At 37.7% G+C, this 23,868-nt stretch overlaps 2 protein-coding genes across 3 annotated transcripts; one reads left to right on the forward strand and one right to left on the reverse strand.

Moving 5' to 3' along the window:
- The first annotated feature begins 366 nt into the window (after positions 1–366).
- gfral (GDNF family receptor alpha like) lies at positions 367–3,640 on the forward strand. The gene is made up of 9 exons (XM_026308914.1): positions 367–440; positions 716–844; positions 1,344–1,499; positions 1,684–1,743; positions 1,864–2,179; positions 2,800–3,059; positions 3,136–3,216; positions 3,317–3,398; positions 3,499–3,640. The coding sequence occupies exons 1-9, from the start codon at positions 404–406 to the stop codon at positions 3,563–3,565; spliced, it is 1,188 nt and encodes a 395-aa protein (XP_026164699.1). The 5' UTR covers positions 367–403; the 3' UTR covers positions 3,566–3,640.
- Positions 3,641–9,093: 5,453 nt separating this feature from the next.
- hmgcll1 (3-hydroxymethyl-3-methylglutaryl-CoA lyase like 1) lies at positions 9,094–20,035 on the reverse strand. 2 transcript variants are annotated; one of them, XM_026308939.1, is made up of 9 exons: positions 19,940–20,035; positions 17,996–18,073; positions 17,406–17,513; positions 16,967–17,062; positions 16,666–16,814; positions 15,747–15,810; positions 15,212–15,400; positions 9,592–9,717; positions 9,094–9,198 (listed from the first exon to the last, which is right to left on the reverse strand). In XM_026308939.1, the coding sequence occupies exons 1-9, from the start codon at positions 20,033–20,035 to the stop codon at positions 9,094–9,096; spliced, it is 1,011 nt and encodes a 336-aa protein (XP_026164724.1). The 2 variants fall into 2 exon arrangements, with proteins under 2 accessions (XP_026164724.1, XP_026164725.1); XM_026308940.1 differs by having other exon boundaries at positions 17,996–18,063; positions 19,936–20,035.
- Between the last annotated feature and the right edge of the window lie 3,833 nt (positions 20,036–23,868).

The raw sequence follows: 23,868 nt of genomic DNA on the forward strand, positions 1-23,868 counted from the left end.
ACAATTTTTATTTTGGAGTTTTAAAGTACATCAGAAGTCATAAACTCATACCCACACAGTTTCCCCAGGTGTATAGCATATTTCTTCTATTTGTAGTCTGCACTCAACCGTATCTGATACAGAAACAATAATTCCCTCAATGATCAGAAATATACAACCCTTAGTTAGTCATCAAAAAGTCATACAATTGCTATGACTAAGAACATGAGTATCGATTTTGTTCTGTGTTTTCTTCGTGAACTGCATGTCATTTTATTACACCGAGTACAGCCTCCAGTAAATGCATTACATCCTGTTGTCTGTGGGCGGTGTAGCCCAGCATAAATACACTGACACCAGTGATAGGAAGAGCTCAGCTGCAGGAGAGCTTCAGGGGTCCACTCACAGCTTTACAGCAGCAATCATGCAACTGGTACTTCTGGAAGCTGCAGTCATATTTGGTGAGCCCATCACTGATTTTTGATGCTAAACCTTACAAAAAGAAAGCTTTATACATGTGCTGTCAGTCTTGTAGATTAAATATTGCATATGCAGTATAATCAATCGAAGTGTGTCTACAGTAAGCGATGTTTAACTTGCTGAAACGTTTCTGTAAAAGTTTAAGACAAATACTGCAAGTATCTAAATATGTAGATAAATATTGAATAATGCAAGAATCACTTAAACCAGCCTCCAAGATAAACAAATGAATTACTGTAATGTATTTGTTTTTCAGGTATAGTTATTCCTCAGATATCCAGCATTGGCATGCTATCTGTACCTCCTGACTGTTTGGCTGCAGTGGATACTTGCATGTCAGATTTATGCAAGAGTGAACAAGCATTTTACAACAACATCTGTGATGGTAAAAATTATTCCAATTTCCAATATACTATTCCTGCAGGGGGGGACTGGAACATGCTGTTATACTTATGTTCCCTCAGGCATTACAAAACATACATTTCCCCAGGGAGCTTGACACATGAAGCTTTTTATTTAATTTGAACTTCTCGAAGCATGGCTTAGATATAATATTTGAGGCAACAGCCTGGAGGAAAATCTATATAGCTAAACCAATAGATAAATAATACATCGGCCTTCACCAGCATTTAAAATAATTGTCTGTTTTGACATGAAGCTACTTAAGTAATACCTTGACACATAAGCATTATGATGATAAAGTAGATTTCGTCAAAACATATTTGCACATAAAGTGTTCAGAACTGAAAAAAAAAAAAAAAAAAAAAAAATCAAAGCAGCAGGCACAAACGGCAGGAAACACCTGATGCAATGATCTTCCTCGCTTATAGAAAATCCTGTTCTGTTTGTTTTTTTGCCTCCTTCTTGTCCTTGTGTTATTCAAGATGAAGGGTGCCAAACAAAAGGCTCGGAGGTCTGTAACATGACCATCCAGTTCGTACTGGACCAATTTCCTTCACTGCGAGGGTGTGTGTGTTCCTGGAAAGGGGAGCTTTGTGGCTCTATACAAGCACTGGCCACACAATGCCGCACAAAGCCAGGTGCAGTATTCTCAGTACTCTCTACGATAAGCATTTATAGGTGAAATTGCATTTATGTTTACAAAAGGCAATCTGATATATGAACAAACACTTCTCTAATACAGAGTGAATATTATGAACTGCAGATTGGTTTAATAGACATTTGATGGAAAAAAGCAAATCATGTTATCTATTATTTATGCAGCAGCTCAACAAAAGTGGAGCTCGGGGATGGACTGGCAGTCAAGCCATTTAATAGGCACTGGTAATTATTTTATTATGGTTTAACCTCAAGCAAAAGGTAATGATAAAATATGGAAATCAGTCAGCATATATGTTGTGTTTCTGCAGTCCTGAACCCCATTCACTAGACTTCTTTTCACAGTATATGATGGTGTTGGATCATGCTTGGACCAGATGAGAGCCTGTGTCAGTGATTCAGTTTGCAACAGACACCTAGCACCTGTTCTTCAGGCATGTAAAGCAGATCCCTGCGTCAGTGAGCGCTGTCAACAAGTAACTCAGCAGTTTTATGGCAGCATGCCACACAACGTGGCAGAAATGCTGGTCATGTGCGAGTGTGACGATTTAGATCAGAGCTGCCAGGATATGAAAGCCACACTGCACACTGGCACATGTGGGGACGAGATGTGGATCTGCCAAGATACAGTTAACCAGTGTGCTCATGACAGTAACTGCAGGTATGTTACTGTCATGGCTCTGAATCCATGCTATGTCTGACATCACACCAGTACTACAGAAGAAATCATAGACATAGAGGAGTGGGGCTAAGGGGAATTTGGTATATGGTCATGCAACACATACCTGTTGCACAAAGAACATTTTTCTTATTTACCTGCTACAATACCATATACAGACCTGACCATCAAGGGTCATTTGAGGTTCAGGGTTTAGCACAATGACACCATCATGTGGGCAGAAATCAAACACCAAACCAACTCTGCACAGACTGCCTGTGTCCGCCACGAATTAGCAACCCAGTGCATATTATCAGATAATTTCACACTATGTTGTCAGCCACAATTTGCAATTGCATCTAACTAAGCTGAGATGCCCACAGGCAGTAATTTTAATAACATGTGCTGCACATTCACCATCTGTTGCAGGAGAGGCTCTTGCATTTTTCCCCAGAGCCATTGGGCCCACAATTTAAATCTAATAGCAAAATCAATGTGGAATTATCAAAATAACTAATATCTATTAGTTGTTTTTTTTTTAAATTAACAGTATGTTAAAGATGATGAATGTGCATCTTAAACAAAGCAACTGCAACTAAAACATGCTTTATGTGATTTACCAGACACTTGTTAAAGACTTTCCAAGTAAAATGCTGGCGCTCTGAAGAGTCACAGTGCAGCGGCAGCGACCTACAAGATATCGACTGTTTCACCCAGATGGATCCAGCCCTCATCCTTGGTACAGACTCTGAATGTAAAGCGGCCTTCTTGGCCACTTTGGGCACAGATCTACATCATCCTTGTTCATGTGAAGGAGTGGGCGGTCATGATCTACTGACGTGCAACAGGATTTTTCATTTGTTTCATAACAGATCGCATTTCCGTGAGTAGGATTTGGATTTACAAGCTGTTCAATGATAATCTGTTATTTAATCAATGCATGTTTATGTTTATTTCAGTGCCAACTTGGAAACCCAGTAATGATCCTCCTAAACCTCCCGGAATCAATGAGCCTGAGCCAAATCACACATGGATACCTGGTAAATTTCTATTTGAAATTCAGTAGGCATTCCTAAAATTCATTCCAATATATCTACACAGCTTTTTCTAAACTAAATACTGAATATTTTGTCTTTTTAGATTACCTACTGTATGCTTTCGCCATCATGTTACTAGTTGGAGTTGTTGTATTGATGCCTCTGGCTGTTGTCACTAAAATATGGTAAGTACATTAACAATAAGTCACTGCAAAACATGTTACATCTCTCTGCTATTTAACAATAACAGGACACAGTCATTTTTACTTTTATTTCTGCTTCTAGGATGTTGAGAAGAGAGAAAAACAAATTTCACCCTCTGAAAAAAAGCAGCTGTGTCAATGTTCTCTGATGTCAAAATGACTCTTAAGATGATTCAGTTAATTAGATGGTTTTGATTTTGTTGCCTGAATATCACTCCCCCCCCCACACAAGGTAGATAAGACTGCAGCTATATATCAACATGTTGTTTTTTATGCAGCACTGGGAGATACATCATCCTGTTAACAGGTGACAATGTTACCAGAAAAAGTAATCAGACTGAATGTGGCTTATTAAAGAATATTTTAAATGGTATTTAAGACTTTTATTTTTAGTTCTAGATGACTACATTGAAATACTGTTGTAGAGATTTTTAAGAAAGATGATTATTAATGAATTTCCTGAAAAAAAGAGAAACATTTCTCTCTATAGTAAATGATCAATCTTCAAAATCGACATTTTCTGACATCGGTTGGCTCTTGTGATTATTAATTATTGTTTCAGGCAGTTGCAGAAAAAACTTTTGGGAATTAAAAAATGTAACAGGCCTCTGTATTTTGAAGCTTAAATACTTCTTAAAATACAAAAAAAAAAGCAAAAAAAAAAAACACACACACTGCCAGTTTATGAAGGCAGGCTTATATAATAGGCTCTCACATGTAGCCTACTTTAGATTAATAACAAAGCCAAAGAAAAACCAGCCAGTGTTTATCAAACTACACACACACACACACACACGCACACACACACAATTTACCAAACAGTTTACAATTTCACATCCTCATACAAACAGAAAGCATTTAACTAGACTCTGAATGCCAACCAACAATTTGTGTAAACAAAGTCTTTTCATTAAAAATGAGAGACAAACAACAGCATGAGGGATCAGACTCAGCCAGCGTTATTATCATCATTGATCAGAGCATTTACTGTTGTTCCAGCAGTATTTCTCTTACCGTAGGCTGTGAAGGAGACTCTGCAGACTCGCAGGCCCAGGCCGCGTCTTAATCCCATGAACCTGCCAGCTCATTATCCAGTGAGAGTAGAGTTGATCAGAAGTCTGCTGGCCGCTGACCGGAGATGCGTTGTAATCCTGTTTGTTGTGGAAAACAGTCATCTGTTGTTTATTTTAGCCAAATCCTCTCTTGTTTTTCTGCAACGCAGGCACTGTTGCTTTAATGTGTTCACTTAGCAGCGGCTACGTTTGAGTTTTCTTCTTATTTCACCGCAAAATCCCAACACCTGTAGACCTTCCGCTCCTGGAAGGACTTATTAACAACGTGCACACACACCAATGAAAGGTCAACCCCGCCTACACTGCTTCTCCACACTTTTAATTGGCTTTAATATAGTTGGTCTCCGGAACAGAAGCCACGTTTAAAAATAATTTTTTTCCCCCACTGTATTTAGTCCTAATAAAGATTAAAATCTATTGCTAAACCATTCAAAAATAAAACAATTTGACTGGACTCTGATCAGTCTCCCACAGTATTTGACATTACATGATTTGAACACATAGTTTGATGAAAACGACTTAGAATTCATGAACTGACATCTATGAAACAGCTTTCAAAGGAAAAGCCTGCAGTTGATTTTTTAATGGTCTATTTCAGAGACCAGACTCAAATCTTGAGCTGCCAGTTAAAGATAATAAATGTTATTATTTATGCTCTTTGAAACAGTTACAGTAAATGTTATCTGCTCAAATATCTGAAGGCTCACTTATGAACAGAAGCAGCAGGTTTGTATAATACATGTATTTCATGTTGTTTACCAATTGGTTCTTTTCACTGGAGGTCTGATAAAATGTGTCACAAATACAGATTGTTAATGGCATAGGAACCACTATAATAATAAGACCAATGTCAATGGGTGAATTGAAGACAGTCTGTATGTAATGCTTAAAACTAAATAAAATGGGTACCTACCCAATTCAATATACCTAACTCATGTTAATTTTTAATGCACTGAGATACAGCACACAGAAATATACCACAATAAAAGTGAGAACAAGGGGAAAATAGATAAATAATAAAATAATAGAATCAAATATACAGTGTGCTTTGGTATTATTCTGCTGTACGTTGACAGGAGGAGGAAAGGAGGAATTCCAGTGTTGAGGAATTTATTGTCAGGAAAATAATTAGTCGTGTATCTAGGGACAGGAACCTTAGGAGAACCTTACCAACAGTGTGATATAAAAGACAGCAGGTATTATATGTAAGGAGAGCCAAGATTATTTAGTGCATTGTACACAAACTCAATTATTTTAAACTCAGTTAACTTCACTGGTGGAGAGAGGCAAGAATGAGGGTGTTCCCTCTTTTAGGATCACAGTTGGACACTAGCTTTAACGCCCCTGTCTCGGACAAGGAGGTCTGAGTGATGCCAAAACACGAAGAGATGCAGTAATCAAACTGCATCTCTGCCAATCAGAGTTTTTTTTTTTTTTTGCATAACTGCACAAGGTGCTCAGATTACGGGTAAGGAAGGTTCATTTCTTGGGGTCTGAGTAATAATATTTTGGGATTTGTTTTTATTCAAAGAGTTTCAACTATCCATTAGCTTGTGTCCTGTCCTACATTTTTTGTTCTCCCTGAGCAGAAGAAACAACTACAACAACAAACTGATTAAAGTATTACCAACAATGAAATTACAGAGCACCTGAATTCCTAAAAGATTATCATTTTAAACTTGTTTCCACATTTTGTTTTATGTAAACAATTTGGACAGCTACAGACCAGTGGAGTCATATAGTCATTTCAAATGGACTAATAAGTCTGGACTGTGGAAGGAAACTACCCCAGAAGAAACTCACACATTGGTTGGAAGCCAGAGCATTCCTGTTGTGATGATGCTAAAGACACTGGATCAGCTATGAAGATGAGGGAGCTGGCTGTGCTGCAAATACAGGAGATGAAGAGTTGGAAGACATGTGAAGGGGGCTGAGGCGGGAGTACTCTGGATGCTTGCTCCTTTTTATCTTCTGCTCTGCATCAAACTCACCTTATTTTATGACACAACACTCCCTCCTTATGGTTTCTGATATCCTGTTATTCACTGAAACAAAATCTCTGATGCCTTCTTTTATCATCTTTTTCTCCATTCCACAGTCTTGTTTGTATCCCCAAAGCTCTCATAGCATCTTGTTACTGAATTTCTTTTGAAGGTTTCAGAGGTTCTGATTTTTGCTGGTTTGCTTTGTATTTTCATCCTACAGAACAATGTGAGAGGTTATTGTATAGACAAAAACTGGTTTGTCAAAGTGCAGACAGGACTCATCTGGAAGCCTGTATGTGATATTGACCCTCGTTGTGATCCAGCATGACTTTAGCATGTTTGGTCAAAGTTAATGGCAGCAGCATCATCGGGTAAATTTTTTTAATGCTTTGGTTTAGGATCTGTTACTTAGAAAACATACGATTTTCCCTTCAGGCTCTCCTGTATTTCATGCACAGTGCTTAAACCAGTGGTTTCTAAATGTTTTCTGCAGAGGCCCCACACACAGACACATATGTACATGTCTTTTGCTTCTAAACTTCTCTGGAATTTATTTTAAAGTTTGTAATTCATACACTGTTTTTGTCGAATGAAATGAATAAACAGCTGGCCTCTTCGATTTCAAACTGTCAGAAGTTAACATTAGTATTTTCAGATACACAAAACACTGTGGTCTTTCCTCGTTACCCACTGTTGCATTGATGAGGGCTGAGGGCGATATATGCCTCATATTTTCTTGACTTTGTTTTGGAAGCTGTGCTTTAAGGTGATGCAGACTCATGCTCTGCTTTAGTAAGTATGTTCAGCTGGGAGCAGATGTCGTTTATTTCAAACTGGTGCCTAAAGAAACCGCTGACTGATTCTTTGTCTCTGTAAACAGTAAATTTAACCTTAAAGTGGAAGTCGAATGTAGCTTAAAGTTATACAGCATAATTATATTTCTTGAGCTGGATTGCAAAAACCATCAGTATGTGTTCAGTCAACAAGAAATTGATTCATGAAAATCCTCCTTTTTAAAATCGGCTTTAGCCAACAGGTCAACATATCTCCAGTAATTTTCCCTTTTGCATCACTGAAACAGAGCAACTTAGTATGAGAGTCACTCTCCAAGCAGAAGAGTAACATGATTTGATTAAATGAAACCATATTGAATCACTATTGCAATTTATCATAGCAAAAGTAAATATCTATATATTTCTAATACTGAATATATATATATTTTTTAATCTTCCAAATTTTAATTAGGTTTTCCTTGTTAATGGGCGGCTGTCGTGATTTTCCTTTTTCTACATGCAGATCGTTTTCCACTATGGTGGAAATGTTTATTCCTTGAATATGCCAGTAAATGAACAGTTTTTCAAGGAATAAACGTTTCCACCATAGTGGGAGGGCAATTATCACATTTTAATAAATGTAGGTTTTCACCTACATCTATTCAGTAAACAAGTTTTTTTCAGTCCAGGTTTGCTGCCAGAGACCTAGCCAGCCTTCACACTGAATTCTAATGATTTACCACTTGAGTATAAGGTGAGTGCATATAACAAAAATTCCTGAAGACCAAGACAAAGACATCCAACATTTTAATAAATCTTTGTGTTTTACTGTAAATCATCTTAACCCTCCAATATATGTGAGCATAAAAAATATCTGATACGTGGTTTTCATTTTTTCAAGCACAATATACGGCACATGTATTCTTTGATCATTTGCTTTGGATAAAATCTCACTAAAATTTTGTGTCACAAAGTTTTGAACTGTATCTATTTCATACCCTTTGGAAAAAGAACAGCAGGATGTAAACAGACATGAAAGAAATGCAGCCACATTCAACTTTCACACACGTTCCTCCTACAAAGTAGCTTCCATCACTGTAAGGTTTTTAATGGCAACGAATGATCAAGGAGCACTTCTTCAATGATCTTTGGCAAACCTGAGGACAAAAGCTTTTCTGCGACTGCTTTTAAATGGTTATACTTTGAGAAGTCTTCCTTTTCATTGCTATTCATATGTTCTGACTGGGTAGGGAAAGCTTCCAAGAAGTAAAGTGCATAAGGAATTTTAAAAGCAAGGACTTCTTTTTGAAGTCTTTTCTGTTCATTCAAATGAAACACGTGGCGATAATACGTTGAGTACAATTTATATTACATTACATTTATAAGGGCACCGTTCTACAAAAAGGGAACCTAGGTTTTTGGGTTTATTTGTCAGAGTCAAATATGCGTGAGGAGGTTTTAAAATAGAAGTATGGGGAGACATTGTGTATTCATGAATACTCATTTTGATTTGATTTTGAGTTTCTGATCCGCTTCTAGTTATCTCATACATATAACAACTGTCATTCCTTTTCCTTATCATCCATCTGTATAGAATCAAAAAATAAGTCAACCAGAATATGACACTGAAAATTTTGATAATTCAGTGCATGTGCTGAATAGTAGGAAACCAAAATTGAAAGAGGAGGTTCTAGATGGTAATGTTGAACTAAGTATTCATGCGATCATTCAGATGAGACAGCTTAAAAAAAAAAAGGAACACTACACTTCAAACACAACAAATATGAAGGCAGCAACAACAGGGGAAGCACAGAGTCAAATATTTACAGCATTTCACAGAAACAAATCAAAGTGTCTTGCTTCTTGCCTGGGCTACCTTTGAGTTTGTCTTGCGACATAAAGCACTGCAGATGAAGTCACCAACCTCTATAACTTTGGCAAGGTTCACACCCTGCAAAAAAATAGCTGCAATCAGTTCAAATACAATTTGATATAATGTTTATAAGTTAAACAGGCACTATTAACTTAAAGGCAGGGTGCTCAAGAATGTAACGGTATGTCCAAGAAGTGAAAACTAAACTGCAGTAAAACTATTCCACCAGCAGGGGTAGAAATTGTTAAATAAATTGTTCTTGAGATAGAGCATGCAACACCGTGGGTTTGTGCAAGCTGTGTAAAAACCTCTAATGTTAAAAAGTATACATTTACAGAGCAGTATGTTTGCAGAATGATCTGTCTATGTAAATAAGCTCTGAATGATTGTATGGATTGGGGCGATTTGTTGGGATTATAAAGACATAAGCTACAGCAGGTCTGTCAGAGTGCATTAAGGAGACATGCTTACTGTTTCAATGCCCATGCCGTGGAGCATATAGAGAACATCCTCTGTTGAAACGTTGCCAGATGAACCTTGAGCGTACGGGCAACCTCCCAGGCCTGCTACTGCAGAATCCACCACAGAGACCCCCATCTGCAAGGACACACAACAAAGAAATTCAGCAGTTCTATTCAGGCTTCACCTCAGGTAAAATCCAGGAACAAAGGTCCTTATTCTGGTAAATTGTTCTGCCCTGGCGAGGCTTGCTGCAGTCAGATTTTTCAGCAATTTAGGAGAACTGTAGGCTTCAAGTTGTCAAGATGAGCGGGCACATAATGTCCCATACTATGGCTTAGTCATCCTCTTTGTCAGCTCAAACCACCAGCACCACATAATTACGGCCTTATTCGTATGAGAGGAACATTATAAATGCTGAACAGAACATTTCATATGTTTCTGATTCTCCTGGTTACTCATGTTTTTACAGCTCTACTCTGCCCTTAACCATGGGGATTCACTTTCTTACCACACTGAGAAGACATTTTCTCCTTGGTTAGATGGTGTTTTCTTACACTGTGCCAGCAATATAGGAACTGTAACATTACTGCACAAATGTGAAGTATTCATTAATGTCATAAATTATTTCATTGATGTCACTGGTTAAAATATTCTTGTTCTTTGGTGGTCTTTGTACACAGATATAAGAATACACAAGATCTAAGAATATTACAGCACACCTGCAAGAGATAAAATTTAAGTTTGTTTACTTATTACATGTTTGGTTCATTGGCTGCTTACAATAAATATCTTGTGGGAAAAGGTTATGTTTTTTTTTTTTTACTGCCTACAATATCTGGTATCTGGCATCCATATGAAAGTTAATGATGCATTTTCACTTGTTTTTCTGAGTTTCAAAGCTTTTGTTGGACAGATTACAAAACAGCTTTAAATGCAGCCTAGGAAATATTAGTTTTCTTTTTATTTCTAAGCTGCAAGTGGAATTGATTTAAAGAGATATAGAATTTCTATGAATATACATATGCAAGACACAAAACTCCAGCGCGTGTGTAAGTGAACAACGTAACCTCAAGTGCAACCTTTGTTTTCACACCAAAAAATGATGAAGCCAGACCTTCAGTTTTGCAGTCATTATGGACTATGATCTCGGGATGTTTTCCACATGTCCCTGAGATCATCATGAGAATATTAAAAGATGTTTTCCAGCTTCCGTGGCAGAGCCAGATGTCAGTGGATCCCACAGTGAGACAAAATTAGCGCACAGGTCCTCTCAGTAGCTTTGGGTCAAAAGACTTTTCACCCCATGGAGCAGAACCAAGTGAGCTAAATTGAAAGAGTTTCTATTGCCTTTCTTTTTTTTTTAAACAATGGTACTAATTGGTTGCTTTCTCCATACAAGAACCTATTTCTTTCAGGAGTTGTCTGAGCCAGCTGTAATTGCTGTTTGTGTTGGCAAGGAAAGAGAAGGAGGGTGGGCAGGAGGAGGAGGAGATCTACTCCAGTGTGTGCAATGCACGAGATTTCCAGACCTTGGTTAAAGCCAGAGCAGGATATTGTACTAGGCAGAAATTTTTGTAGTATAAACACAGAGTTGTAATCTACCATGCCAATCCTCTCGCTTTCAGCTGCTAACCGTGTAAAGCCGGGGGTCTTCAGCATACTGTTTCCGAGAGGAACAAAACGAACCCTTCAGCAGTGTGCCCTGTTCCTTTGGACACTAATCATGCAAGAACTGGTGGTCAGCAGCTACAGCTTGCCAATGTTAAGTTAAGGTTCATACTGCCCAGAAACCAGATGTGCACTCAGTGTTAAAAAGCCATATTCAGTGAGCTGTGGTTATATAAAAACAATACATTCCTGGATAAAGACACAGTGCATTTTCAAACGTGCATGATTTGGGATAAGCTTGGGACATTCTACACTCTGAGTGGACATGGCTGAAGATGGACATAGTCCCATTTTGGTTTTATAACTGCGTCAGAGCGAGAGAAAGAGAGAGAGCATGCATTCACTGAAGGATATGAAGCATTGATGCTTTACCTACTTCTACATAAACTAAAGAAAACTGTGACAGATCGACTGCTGACACATACAATATAAAACCCTCTTTCCAGGAATACAGACATAAGCTGAACGCACTGCCACGATATTAGCAGGCAGCTAGGAGATAGACAAAACAAACATATCTAGAATAAATGTCACTTTTACTTTATGATTTATTCAGGAATAAAAATCCTGAACTATGCAACCAGGTCATTCACTTTCCATATCAACCCCTTCATTGGAGTTTCATGAATGCACGACACCCAATACCCACAACATCATGATCATCAACAGTGAAAAGTCTAAACATAATTACATCCTGGTGATTAAAAACAATTCGTTTTCATGACTTTATGTTTAGGTGGAAGATGTGCAGTAAGTCAAAAATGAAATTATTTACTAAATTGATTTGGTCAGATTTGCCAGTATTACAGACAAGTAAATCTCCAGAGAGAAATAAGATAAAAAATATAGTAAAACTACTTACTGGCACAGGAACAGGCTATGACAAAAAACCCTATTCAAGTCTTTGGAGGTTAACTCTGGTACAATAATTATTCATTTCAATATTATGTGTTACCTTATTTAAATTAATTACAATAAATTATAAGACCATAATATCAACACCACCAGTTAATATTTAGACTAGAGCGTTCAAAGTTAGCAACTTAAAGTTGCTGCCCCTGCATAGCCCATCCTGGCTGAACAGTACCCCATGCAAAGAGACAAAAGAAAACAGGTCAGATGAATATTATTGTTAACATAGAGCTCAAGTGTGAGCACAAACAGGTTTACTGTATTCCCCAGCTGCAGCTGTACACAATACACCAAAATTGTGGGTAAGAATAAATAATTTTCCTTGCCAAGCCTGTGAAATCTAAGTACATACATTGTCATTGTGTGACCTGCCAGGAGTCGGTTTGTAACAAAGCCCCCCCCCTAGACCTTCTGAAAAAAAAGGAAAAGGTACAAAGACTGAGGAATGTCTTTATCAGGAACAAAAGAGGTGACTCAGGGCTGACAGCACTGGGGGAATTCATTTCTTTCCCAGTTGGTGGTGTGGACTTCTGGCACACAGTAATGAAAAACTATGATAAAATCTTTCATTTCCATCTTGTTTATGGGTGACCAAATGGTAGGCTAAATATCCGGGGCTGCTATTATTTTCTGTGGCTGTTGGGCAGCTGTGATGAATCATTTTAAATATGATCCACAAAGGAATTTCACCATCCCTCTACGCTTTCTTGCTCTGCTGTCCAAAATCAAAGATAACTTTAAAAATATTTGCAACTTCACACATGAACATTGCTGTTGTTTCATCAGCACAACACTGCAGTCTTACAAATGAATAGCACCACAGATAATCAGGAAAAACATGAGTAACAGTAAAATCATTAAAAAATGTTCTGATGAAATAAATGGCCGTTAAAAAAAAAAAAAAAAAGCATGAAAAAATTGAGTAAACAAAATATCACAAAGCATAATTATCTCCCACACACCAGATGTTACTGTAAAATATAGCAAAATAAAGTGCTACTTCAGTTTCTACAGCTGCAGCACTGTGCTCAGCAGTGAGCAGATGAAAGGATCATTTTCCACTCGCCTTTAAGTGCAGCATTGTCAGAGTTCAACAGCCAAGCGACAGATGAGTTAGGAGCCCCCCAGGGCCTTTCTATCCACCTAGCTCTCAGTTGCTTTGTCCAACAGACACTGAATAGGTGAGCCTTTGTGCTGACCCCTTCACATCTGTTGACCTGCCCAGCCCCCAGTGAGCTTCCTCCTCTGCAGTGATAATGTGCTCCAGAGAACTGATAGTCATATCTGCATTACTTTAGTTTTATGACTGGATTTATGTCTGTTTTAATCTTGCTACAGGCATAGAGGGGGAAAACACCCTAATTATGTTTGTGTGAGTTATGTGGAAGTATATTAGTGTAATAGTCTGTTAAACTTTTTCCTCAGTAAATATGTGTTCTGTGATGGGAGGGCCCTTTGGAAATATCTTATGTTCATTAAGAGTCTGGGTTTTTTTTTTTTTTTTTTTCCAGTGGGCAGTGTGTGAATCATCTTGCTTTGTGGAGAGGCTTAGATCATGTTTCTTAATGCCCCTCTTCCTTGTTGACTGATGGTTCCTGTGTGCCATTGTAACCTACACATTTGTTTTGTGCCTTCTCAATCGTGCAGAACAGAGGATACATTCATAATGTCGCAAACTGTCACACTGCCATTAAAACTGAGGTCAGATTCAGGTTTACAGTCAGTTTCATGGGCATTTAGACATTTAGTTGAACATTTTTGCTTTTGAAATTTATATTAGATTAACACTTATTGTGATTATATTCCTGTGAGCTCTAAAGTGCTTACTTTTAAGTAATTTCAAAAATAAAGTGGCTATTGTGCATAATGAATTCAAATTTAACTTTCTCCTGTCAAAAATCTTGTGTTTATCCATTGCTCCTTGTACAAATGAAGAAAAGATGCTGTCTTTGAATGTGTAACTTGTGCCTTGAAAATTGCATAGAAAGATGGAACGGGAGCAGTTTAATATTAGATTATCCACAGCAGGAATAATGATTTAAAGTCCTAGAAAAGACTTGTGATCTCTGCGATGCTGGCACTTCGTCAAGGAAGCTAAAAAAATATCCTGGAACAAGAATCACCACCTCGACTTTGCTTCCACATCTGGTTGTTCCTCTCCATGTCATCATGATAAACTACGCAGATTTATGCAAAGGCTTGGCATTTATCCATAATCGACCTGTGGTTCTCCACAAGAATATTCAAATTCATCTTAAGGAGAACAATGTGCAAGGGGAAGGTGCCCAGGGAATGTTTGCCAAGCGACTGGAAAAGCAGAAAGTAAAGCTGTCAAACAGTTTAACATGAGAGGATGTGAGGATCAAGAAGATGATGCATCACTGTCTTCTGTTTGTACAGAGCAGAAGCTACACTTCCAACTCTGAGGTAAATGGGCCAGTAGTCAAGCCAGTATTTGTAAGCCCTCTGCTAGAGAAAGTACTGACACTTCTCACATCCTTCACACAAACATCTTCTCATAAGAGATGTGTGAACGAAAAGTTTGACTCATGTCGATCCTCCCAGACTTGTCAGAGCTCACGTCTTCCTTTTCTTTGGAGAGGCCTGAGATGTTTTCAACGTTTCTGTTGTTTCAGAAATCCCAAAGTTGCACTCCTTCACTTTATTTTCAGAGAGGTCTTTGCCAGGTATTCAGAATTTTTAAGCTCTTTCCCTATGGCTTTCCCAGAACTTTCAAATAAATACAATTATATTAGACATTTTTGGGTTATAATGCGGTTAATGTCGTTTTTAATAAACAGTTTGGCTAATTTTTTATTTTTGTTGTCAAAACAATAAAACTAAATCTTTGTAAAATGTTTTACTGAATCACTACAAGCCAGTTTGAAACAAATACTACAGCTATAATACTCCCCGGTAGCACTACTTTCTGTTGTACTAATGGTGATGGAAAATAACACTAATCATAACCTGAGTCTCATTATGGTACGTAATGGTGTTAATAGCAGTTTGGGATGACTGATTATATTATTATACTCTGAGTTCTTACCTGAAGTGCAGTAAGGATGTTGGGCAATGCTTGCCCATAAGTGTCATGGCAGTGAACTGCTAAAGCGCTGGCGGGAACCTCCTTCATCACACTCTGCAGCATCTTAAACATGGAACCTGGAGTACCAACACCTATGGTATCCCCCAAGGAAATCTCATAACAGCCCATGTCATATAACTGCTTTGCCACCTAAAGAACAATGGAAATATCATCAAATGCTCTCACTGAAAGAAAATGAATTGATTATCTGTCTGAGATGCAGGTATTATTACAAATTTAGTACAGAAATGTCTGAGAATAAAACTTTTTTTCATTGTTAATGACAGTTTGATCTGTGGAAGTATTAATAACTTAATAACAGTAAAGTTTATATACCACCTAATCAATTATGATGATACAAGCTGTGCAGAAAAGCATCCAATATAAGCTTTAAGTATACAATATACTTTTTTAAATGTTAAAGATTTTCTTTTCTAAAGGTTTCAATAAATCTGAAAACAAATATAAAATAGGAAATGTACAAGGTTAACCTCACCTCAGCAACTTTGGAAGGTTCAATGTGTCCCTCGTGGGGGCACCCGAGGGCACAAGAAACATATCTGAAAGGGGACAACGTTTGTGAATGTTTCAGTGGGTTTTTGTCACATTTGACGCGACTGAATACCGACAAAAACCTAAACAAGGTCTGTGGATAGAGTAACAATTCACTGTAACACGGAGAACTTCAGGCTGCAGATTAGTATAGTACTGGGATTTCTGTATTCCTGAAAACAGGTTTACACGCGCATTTATATTCAACATACTGAAAAGCAAAATGTTTCACCATTGCCTGTTGTTCTTGGAGCGACTGACTCAGTTTAAAATTTGCTGGAGCGCTGCTGGGGATTCTGATGTTTTTGCTCTTGTTATTTTGGCTGTTCCTCTGTCTGTCAGCTGACGTCTCAGAGGAATACAAAAAGATTTACATGAGAATCAATGATTAGGCTTTGATGGTGATCCAAATCTCAGTGCTATGCCATTTGTCTTCAGCTTTTCAGCGCTTGAAAAGTGACAGTGTTTATACCAGTCCACTGTTGTTGTGACATATTTATCTTTTTTTGAACAGACAGATTCATATAATCTAGGAAAACAAACATTGTTATTGGAATGGCTTGCTTCTCCAAATCTGACAAAGGCACAACTATATTCAGTTACTTATCCTGTTTGGTTTTTTTCAGTAAGCATGTTGATTTGTGGCTAACTAATGCATACTGCAGATATAACCTGGTGAACATCTGGAACATTGCTAAGGTTTTATTACTGAATTATGTGCTTTCACATACAAATAGAAACTGCAATACTTTACTCTTGGAGTTAGAAAAATAAAGGCGATTAATCAGAGTAAAATCAGAAAGTTAATAAAAGAATGATGTATGCATTCACTCATTTTAAGTGACAACATCCACAGTACATACCCACGGACTGGAATTTGTTGCTCTTTGGCTGTGTTAATGACTTCCTCAAACCTCAGCATGCTTTCATCAATAGAGCAGTTAATATTTTTTTTACTGAAGGTTTCAGACGCTGACCCAAACACCGCCACTTCTGTAGCACCAGCTGCAACCTTACAACAGGAATAGTCACAATTAACATGAGTGTGGGAATTATCTGGTAAAATTAATGCAGTACTATCTGTTAACCCAAACTGACAAGCATGGGTGAACAGTCACGGTTAATAGCAGAGGTCATCGTGCTGAATCGAAAATGAATGCTTACAGCGTCCTGCAGGCCTTGCATGTTCGGTGTCAAAACAGGGTACTGAACACGAGGTGCTCTCTGGATTCCTCTGAGTACATCAGAGTGGTCTGCCATCTAAATAGAGGGCGAAAAATATGACGTAGGAAAATAAACCTTTAACATCATCTACACATCTCTGAGAATACAACATCCACTGAGGAGAGAACTACTTTTTATGTCACATTCATCAGTATAAACAAAACATGAGACATATTCATGTTTTCTCTTTTTCAGAAAGTAAATAGTGGCACAATTTATGTGAAGGTGACTAGGTGAAGAATATGTTAAATATTCTTTCCATCTGCGGGTCTAACAAAACACTACAGGAGCAGATTTTAGTCTGTAGATGTGCGGACAAGAAAGCGAATCTAATAAATCACTCAGCACTCTTACACTTTGCACAAAGAAGAGTTATTACCTGCGGTACCCACTTTGAAGAAACAAAGCTGGTGGCCTCGATCACAGACAGGCCTGTTCCTGAAAGCATGTCTATCAGCTGGATTTTCACCCCTGTCGGAACAATTTCCTAGGGAACAATGAAACTGAAACTGTTCTTTCTGGACTTGATTCCACTCAAGACAGGAGGTACAACAAGCAGATATCTGGCAGATTTTCTTTGCTATATCGCTTGCCAATCACATTGATTTCTATGATCACACACTCAATCTTGCTGAATATTTTAAGACCTCTCAAAATAATAACATGTGGCAAATAGATTATTTCTGCGTCCAGTGTGATCTGTAAAACTACTGGTGTGCAATAGGGAAATGATAAAGCTGTGTCATGTTAAGCATATGAAACTATGCCAGGAGCCATGTCATCTTTCCTATTTAATTTCAAAGAAAATGTGAAACATATGCTCCTGGCAATTATGGCACGCAGCCCATATGTTATGAATTGCTGTATGTATTAAAGATACGAAAATGGGGGTTTCCAAGGGTGATCATGTGCAGTAATACAAAACAAGTGTGCATATGAATGAGATTCCTCACTCAATGTAGTGTATACCTTTTCATTTTGAAGTCCATCTCTCGGCCCAACTTCAACAATTTTAACAAATTCTGGATACTGATGTCCTATAATGATCTGGAAAACATTGAAGAGGAAGAGACAAGAGAATAAAGACAGGAATACCACCCAGCAGGAGACTGAACACAAGCACCCAGTCATCCTCCTGTAGAGGGGTGCTCCAGGACGTTATTTCTAACATGAGCGACTCTTTACCCCCAGGTGAAACCTAAGAACGAAAACATAACTAATCCTGTCATGTCATTAAGATGCAAACTCATCAGATGTGTCACAGAGAAAATGCTGGGAAAGCAGGTGAGGGTAACTCCACACAAACCACAAGACCTTGTGAAAAGGTCGAGTGTATTTTTCTGTTTTGAGCCTTATGATCCCGAAGACTCTTGTTGAAATGAAATGCAAAATCCAAAATATCACGGAATTTGTATACTGTAGCTAACTACACTGACATTTAACAAACACGCCACAGACCTCACCAAAACCCACTCATTTTCCAATAAATGTCTGTCCACCACGGAAAAAAACAGCAGATTTGGCAACTCATTAAGCTATTTTGGCTAAACGCTAACGGTGTAACAAACAAAAACGTTGTTTTTTTTGTTTACCTAAAATTGCAATTCCAGTATTGAGTCTTGCTCAACCTCCGTTATTATCTCCACCAACTCCTGACAGGATTATCTTTATCTTACTAAACACATACACTTGTGTTCGTCAACTGGCGTTGAGTTAGCTAACCTGGTCATGCTAATAGCTACACGTCGACTCGGGCTTATAAAATGCATCTCATGTGCCGCCATATTGCGTCGGGGGTTGTGACCTGTTCTGACCAGGTCAATCATAAAATACTAAACCTGTGTGCTGTAAGCTGCCTTAAATAGTCTACCTTAACACGTTTGTCATTGCGCCAAAATGACTGAAATGTTATCTACGGAATTTGTGTATAGGTGCCCAGAAGAGACACAAGAGTAGTTACATGTTATGCTAATTTTTTACTTATACTTCTCTACGTTTTAGTGGGAAATACTGTACCTTTTAATTCACAACTCTGACAGAAACAGAAAATATGATTTACTGTCACCAATAGGATATTTTATTATTTATTTTGAAATTCAAAAATATTTAGTGTGATGTATGTTAACAGAGAGACTGACCCCTATTAGAATTAACTACAACAAATATAGCACATTCATGGAAAAGTCCTGATGGAAACTGTCATTATATCAATAATACAGTAATATTCCTTTTTTTAATAGGAAGTATATTTTGTAAATACTAATCCAATTCATGTACCATGGACTAAGATTTCAATGGATGTACTTGTATTGCAGCATTTTTACATTGTGGTATTGCTACTTTTTGTGGGTTTACAGGGGTTAATGACAACAGCTCACATTCATCCATTCAAAAAATATATGCTGGACATAAAACCAAGACAGTAAGTTTTAACAAGCCTCTGTGCTGTAGGTGCTTCTTAAGTGATTCAGCATAAATATCAGAACCAATTAAATAACATACCAGCAGTACTTAATGTGATCAATAAGTACTTGGATGTAAAGAACCATTTTGGAAAACCTACTTGCAATACCCAAATATTGTTTTTGTTCAGCTGTTATCAAATAGCCTGCTCCTGTTGCAGCAACATAAAGAAGTAACACAAGGCAGAAAAAACTAGAAACATTTAGTTTGCATCTTTTGTCAAATATCATTTTTTCTATTATTACTTAGAGGGACATGTCATGCATTTCATAAGACTAAATTAGTGTGTAAAAACAGAACACAGTTCCAGAGGACCATTGTATAAGCAGCATACAGCATCAACGCTGTCATTAGTTGCCAGCTGCTCTGGATTCTCTCTGTCACAAGAGAGTCATGTGGCAGAGCATGTGCAGCAGATTAGGAAAAAAACAAAAAGGGAAACGTACCCACCTTCTCCTCCTGCAGCCACTGTCTCAGCCATGGGTAGTCTTGAATATATTGCTCATAGTTCAGGCAGTGCTTGACTGTCGTGGGTATGTTACCCATCCGAATGGCTGCTGTTCAGCCTGCTGCTCCCGTGTGTGTCCTCCGAAACCGACCTGCACACACTGCTGCTACTAATATAGCAAACTGAGATCAATATGTTGACGCAGCCTGGACGATGGAGGGTCGTGATGCATGAGGATATGGAATTAGACGACGGCTGCACACGGCGGAGGATGATTCAGCAGTTGCCATGGCAGCCACATCCTTAGCAGGGAGGGGATGACACAGAGAGGGATGAGGGTGTGGAGAGTGAGAGAGAGGAAATGGTGTGAAGCAAAGTGGCAAATGGGCTGATATGGGAGATTACTGCTCCACATTGAAGTGGGAATTGTTGAGGAAGCATTGTTGTTACGAAAGCCACAGTGTAATATGTTCATGAAAAAAAGGTGCAGAGCAAGAAAAAAGGAAAGAAAAGAAGAGGTTGCACAAATAATTTATTTACAGGCTGAGTACTACAAAGTTTTTTCACTTTGGAACCACTTAAAACAACACTCTCTATGCAGTCTTACAATTAATGTTTTCTTTTTATCTTGAGTCAACAACAAGATTAGATGCACATTCACCTCCCTGTTCTAGTGAGAATTGAAGGTTTTAGGAAAACAGCCTGCTTTGATTGATCTCCTGTGACCTCAGTAGTTTCCATTGCCAGACGTGCCACTGCTGCCAATGTCAACTGCATGGTGTAATAAAATCCCTTGTTAAGCCAGGGCAACATTTACCAGAGAAAGAGCTATTCTTCTGAACCCAGATGTTAACAATAGAGGGGCTTAATGAAGTCCTAGCATTCAACCATCTCACCACGCTAAACTACTCTGTGATGAGAGACCTCTACTTCTGTCTCAGGGGAGGAGGGCGACTCATATGTTCAGGCCTGAAAAAGCCTTTTTTTTGTAGCAGACTTTGAGGTTGATGTCTATCACTTGCCACCCCCTAAAATTTGAAATGCCTTTTGCTGTATTGCCTCTAATCACTTATTCATGGTTCAGAAAAACAAGGAATGTAGCAGCATTAATAGATGACTTTAGAAGTTAAATCAAATTTTCAACATAGACAAAATTTAATTTAGCTATTTTTACATCAAACCAAATCATTGTGGATTTACACCAGATCATTTCTGCAAAAATCATTTTCTGTTGTAGTTATATTTGCCTGAAAATAATTGTTCAGTTATTCGACATATTCATTTAGTGGTTAGTGGCATTCTTTTTAGATGACTGTAAATCTGTGCTTTAAATACACTGGAAATAATGAAAACAGCATTGTGCAGAAGCACTAAATTAGTGCAATTATGTCTGTAATAACTATGCTACCATGGCACACAGTGCTGGGTGTTGTACACTGTATGGAAAACTTCTCCTTTTGTTTGTATCTGTATCACAAAATAAGGTTGAGAAATGTGCTGTTTTCATGACCATAGTAACATAAACCATTATCTCTATTTGTTTTCTATTTTCAGGGGCATACATTTAAAAAAGATGTCTACTTTTAAGGAAACACAGCAGCTATGGTTTGTCTTCACAATTACCAGCTGCAGAGGGTCAGTATAAAGAACTAAGCTTCAGGGGTTTTTTTCACTTTTGAGAAGCCATGTAATATGCAGCGGAACAGAAAGTTAAAGCTAAAGATAATCTGCCAGTAGCAAAGATTATTTTCCAAAAAAATATTTCATCTGAAAAGTGCTCTTTGTAAAATAATAGGAAAACATTAAAAGTTGGATTTTGTAACAAGCTAATACTGAGAGGTGAAGAATAAATAATAACTTTTCTGTAATAGATATATTTACATGTTTTAAGAATAACAAATGAATCACTCATAAGACAGTTACAAGTAGTAGTAGTAGTACCACTTAAGCAAAATGTTGTGAGTGTATACAGGATGGAGGATTTTCAGTACTCTCTCTGTCAGTTTGTAATCTGGCAGTCAAATCAAATGGTTTTTTTTTTTTTTTTTTTTTTTTATATCACAACATTAAGAAATGAGCCCTGTTCCAGGCCTCATAAATCCCTGTCTACATATTCAATTTGTACTGCAATTCTAATAGAGCAGAACAATGAAGTGAAACAGCAGTTCAGTCTAATTATCAGACTAGGAAAAAATAAGATCAACTGCTCAAACGTAATGGTTTTAAACTCTGCAAAGGGGCGGTTCTGTGTAGATTAGGCAAACAGATAAACCCTGACAAGAAAAAAATCATGTTTCTGCGCTTGTTTATAAGCTGTCTCCTGAGAACAATATATTTTCCACAGGTTTTACAAGGATTTTGGAGGCAAAGCAGATGACGAATGCTTCCAAATATTAAATAAAAATCTGTGCAAATTTCACAACAGGTTTCTGAACTGGAGAAAGTTACATATGAAAGAAATGGACACTTTTTTTTGTTGTTTTTGTAAGAAACAGATGTGAAAAACAGTACTTCATCGAGTACAGGTTTCGGCAAGGCATGAAAGACGTTCTAAGCTCTCGGATATATACTGAAAACAAAGTGGGAGACAGAAAACAGGAACCAGATTAAATCAATTTTCATCCTCCATCCGTCTTCAATTTTGACATCACGGATTTAACTGAACTGGAACGACAAGAGAGTCCTGTTGCTAAACGAATAGCACATTCTCATCACCCTGAAATGAATAATCATGACATAGCCTTTCATACCAGGGGAAAGAAGGAAGGGTTGGCTTGATATTTCGTCAGAATGATTACACCCAGTCCTACAACAACAAACCACTTGATGGTATATAATTGAAACTGAATTATGTATAAGTCTTGCTTCACAAAAAAATGAAGTATGACTATATATATTATATAATTAATATATACAATAAAGGGATCACTACCCCACCTCATATTTAACTAAGAGAAAAAAATGAATGCAAACCTTTTTTTTTTTTAAATAAAACACAAAGCCTTTATAAAAATAGCAGCCTACCTTACAGATTGTTCAGGAAGGCTGTCAGCTCTGAGCCAACTTTCCACAGCTCTCCTTAGAGACAGCATGTGTGCTAAAGATTATCCTCATAGCAATCACACATCACACAGCGCCCTGTGGCTTTCAGTCACAAAAGCCACTGATCTGTGCATTGGGTTTGCATCCAGAAATAATCATATACACGACTGTTGAGCACTGACTTACAAAAATACAATTCCACCTATTCTGTACATGCAGTTTAGAGTGCAGCTTTGCCACTCTGAGCATCCTCCTGTCCAGATTAATGAACACTAGTCTCTGTTTTTTTGTGATCAAACACAATTAATTAATTCTAAATGATCTGGCAGCAATATCACCATATCACCTACTGACACAGGCTATAAGATTGGGCTCTTGCTATACAAAGGCACTACTTTAGCACCTCTTTGTCACAGATATATTAAAGCAGATGTTTCTAAGCGGCCAGATATTTATTGTGCAGAGTTTTATATTGTACCATAGAAGACTTCACGGCTGGATTACGACTCCAACTGGATCATAAAGTACAGAGATTTCCTTCAGTGTGTCCATATCCTTGGTGGGAAAAGTCGAATTTCACAGCAAAATTAACACCAGCCAAAATACACGAGCTAGGTCAAGTGGTGACTGTCGACATCTCTATTTGCTTTCTAAATTGGTTTAGTAACAATGTTTTGTTCATTACTTTTCTGGTGATCAGCCTAGTAAAGTAAATTGCATGTTTGCTCCTAAAATAAGGTAGCTGAAATTTTGAGATAGATACAAGATCTATATATATATTCCTATATCTATATCTATATAATATCTTTGTTTGAGCAAAAAGCATTTCTACAAAACTCTACTTTTTGTGACATCTACCAATGTGAGAGCCTGCAAAATCAAAGAATAA

This window comes from Mastacembelus armatus, chromosome 15, assembly GCF_900324485.2.
Source record: "Mastacembelus armatus chromosome 15, fMasArm1.2, whole genome shotgun sequence".
Lineage (NCBI taxonomy): Eukaryota > Metazoa > Chordata > Actinopteri > Synbranchiformes > Mastacembelidae > Mastacembelus > Mastacembelus armatus.

Coding starts and splice junctions, on each gene's coding strand:
- gfral (XM_026308914.1), top strand. CDS start 404: ATGCAACTGGTACTTCTGGAAGCTGCAGTCATATTTG. Junction 1,500..1,683: donor ACAATGCCGCACAAAGCCAG/GTGCAGTATTCT, acceptor TTATTTATGCAG/CAGCTCAACAAAAGTGGAGC. Junction 2,180..2,799: donor GCTCATGACAGTAACTGCAG/GTATGTTACTGT, acceptor GTGATTTACCAG/ACACTTGTTAAAGACTTTCC.
- hmgcll1 (XM_026308939.1), bottom strand. CDS start 20,035: ATGGGTAACATACCCACGACAGTCAAGCACTGCCTGAACTATGAGCAA. Junction 17,063..17,405: donor CTTCAAAGTGGGTACCGCAG/GTAATAACTCTT, acceptor CCCTCTATTTAG/ATGGCAGACCACTCTGATGT. Junction 9,718..15,211: donor ACATCCTTACTGCACTTCAG/GTAAGAACTCAG, acceptor GTGTCCTTGCAG/ATGGGGGTCTCTGTGGTGGA.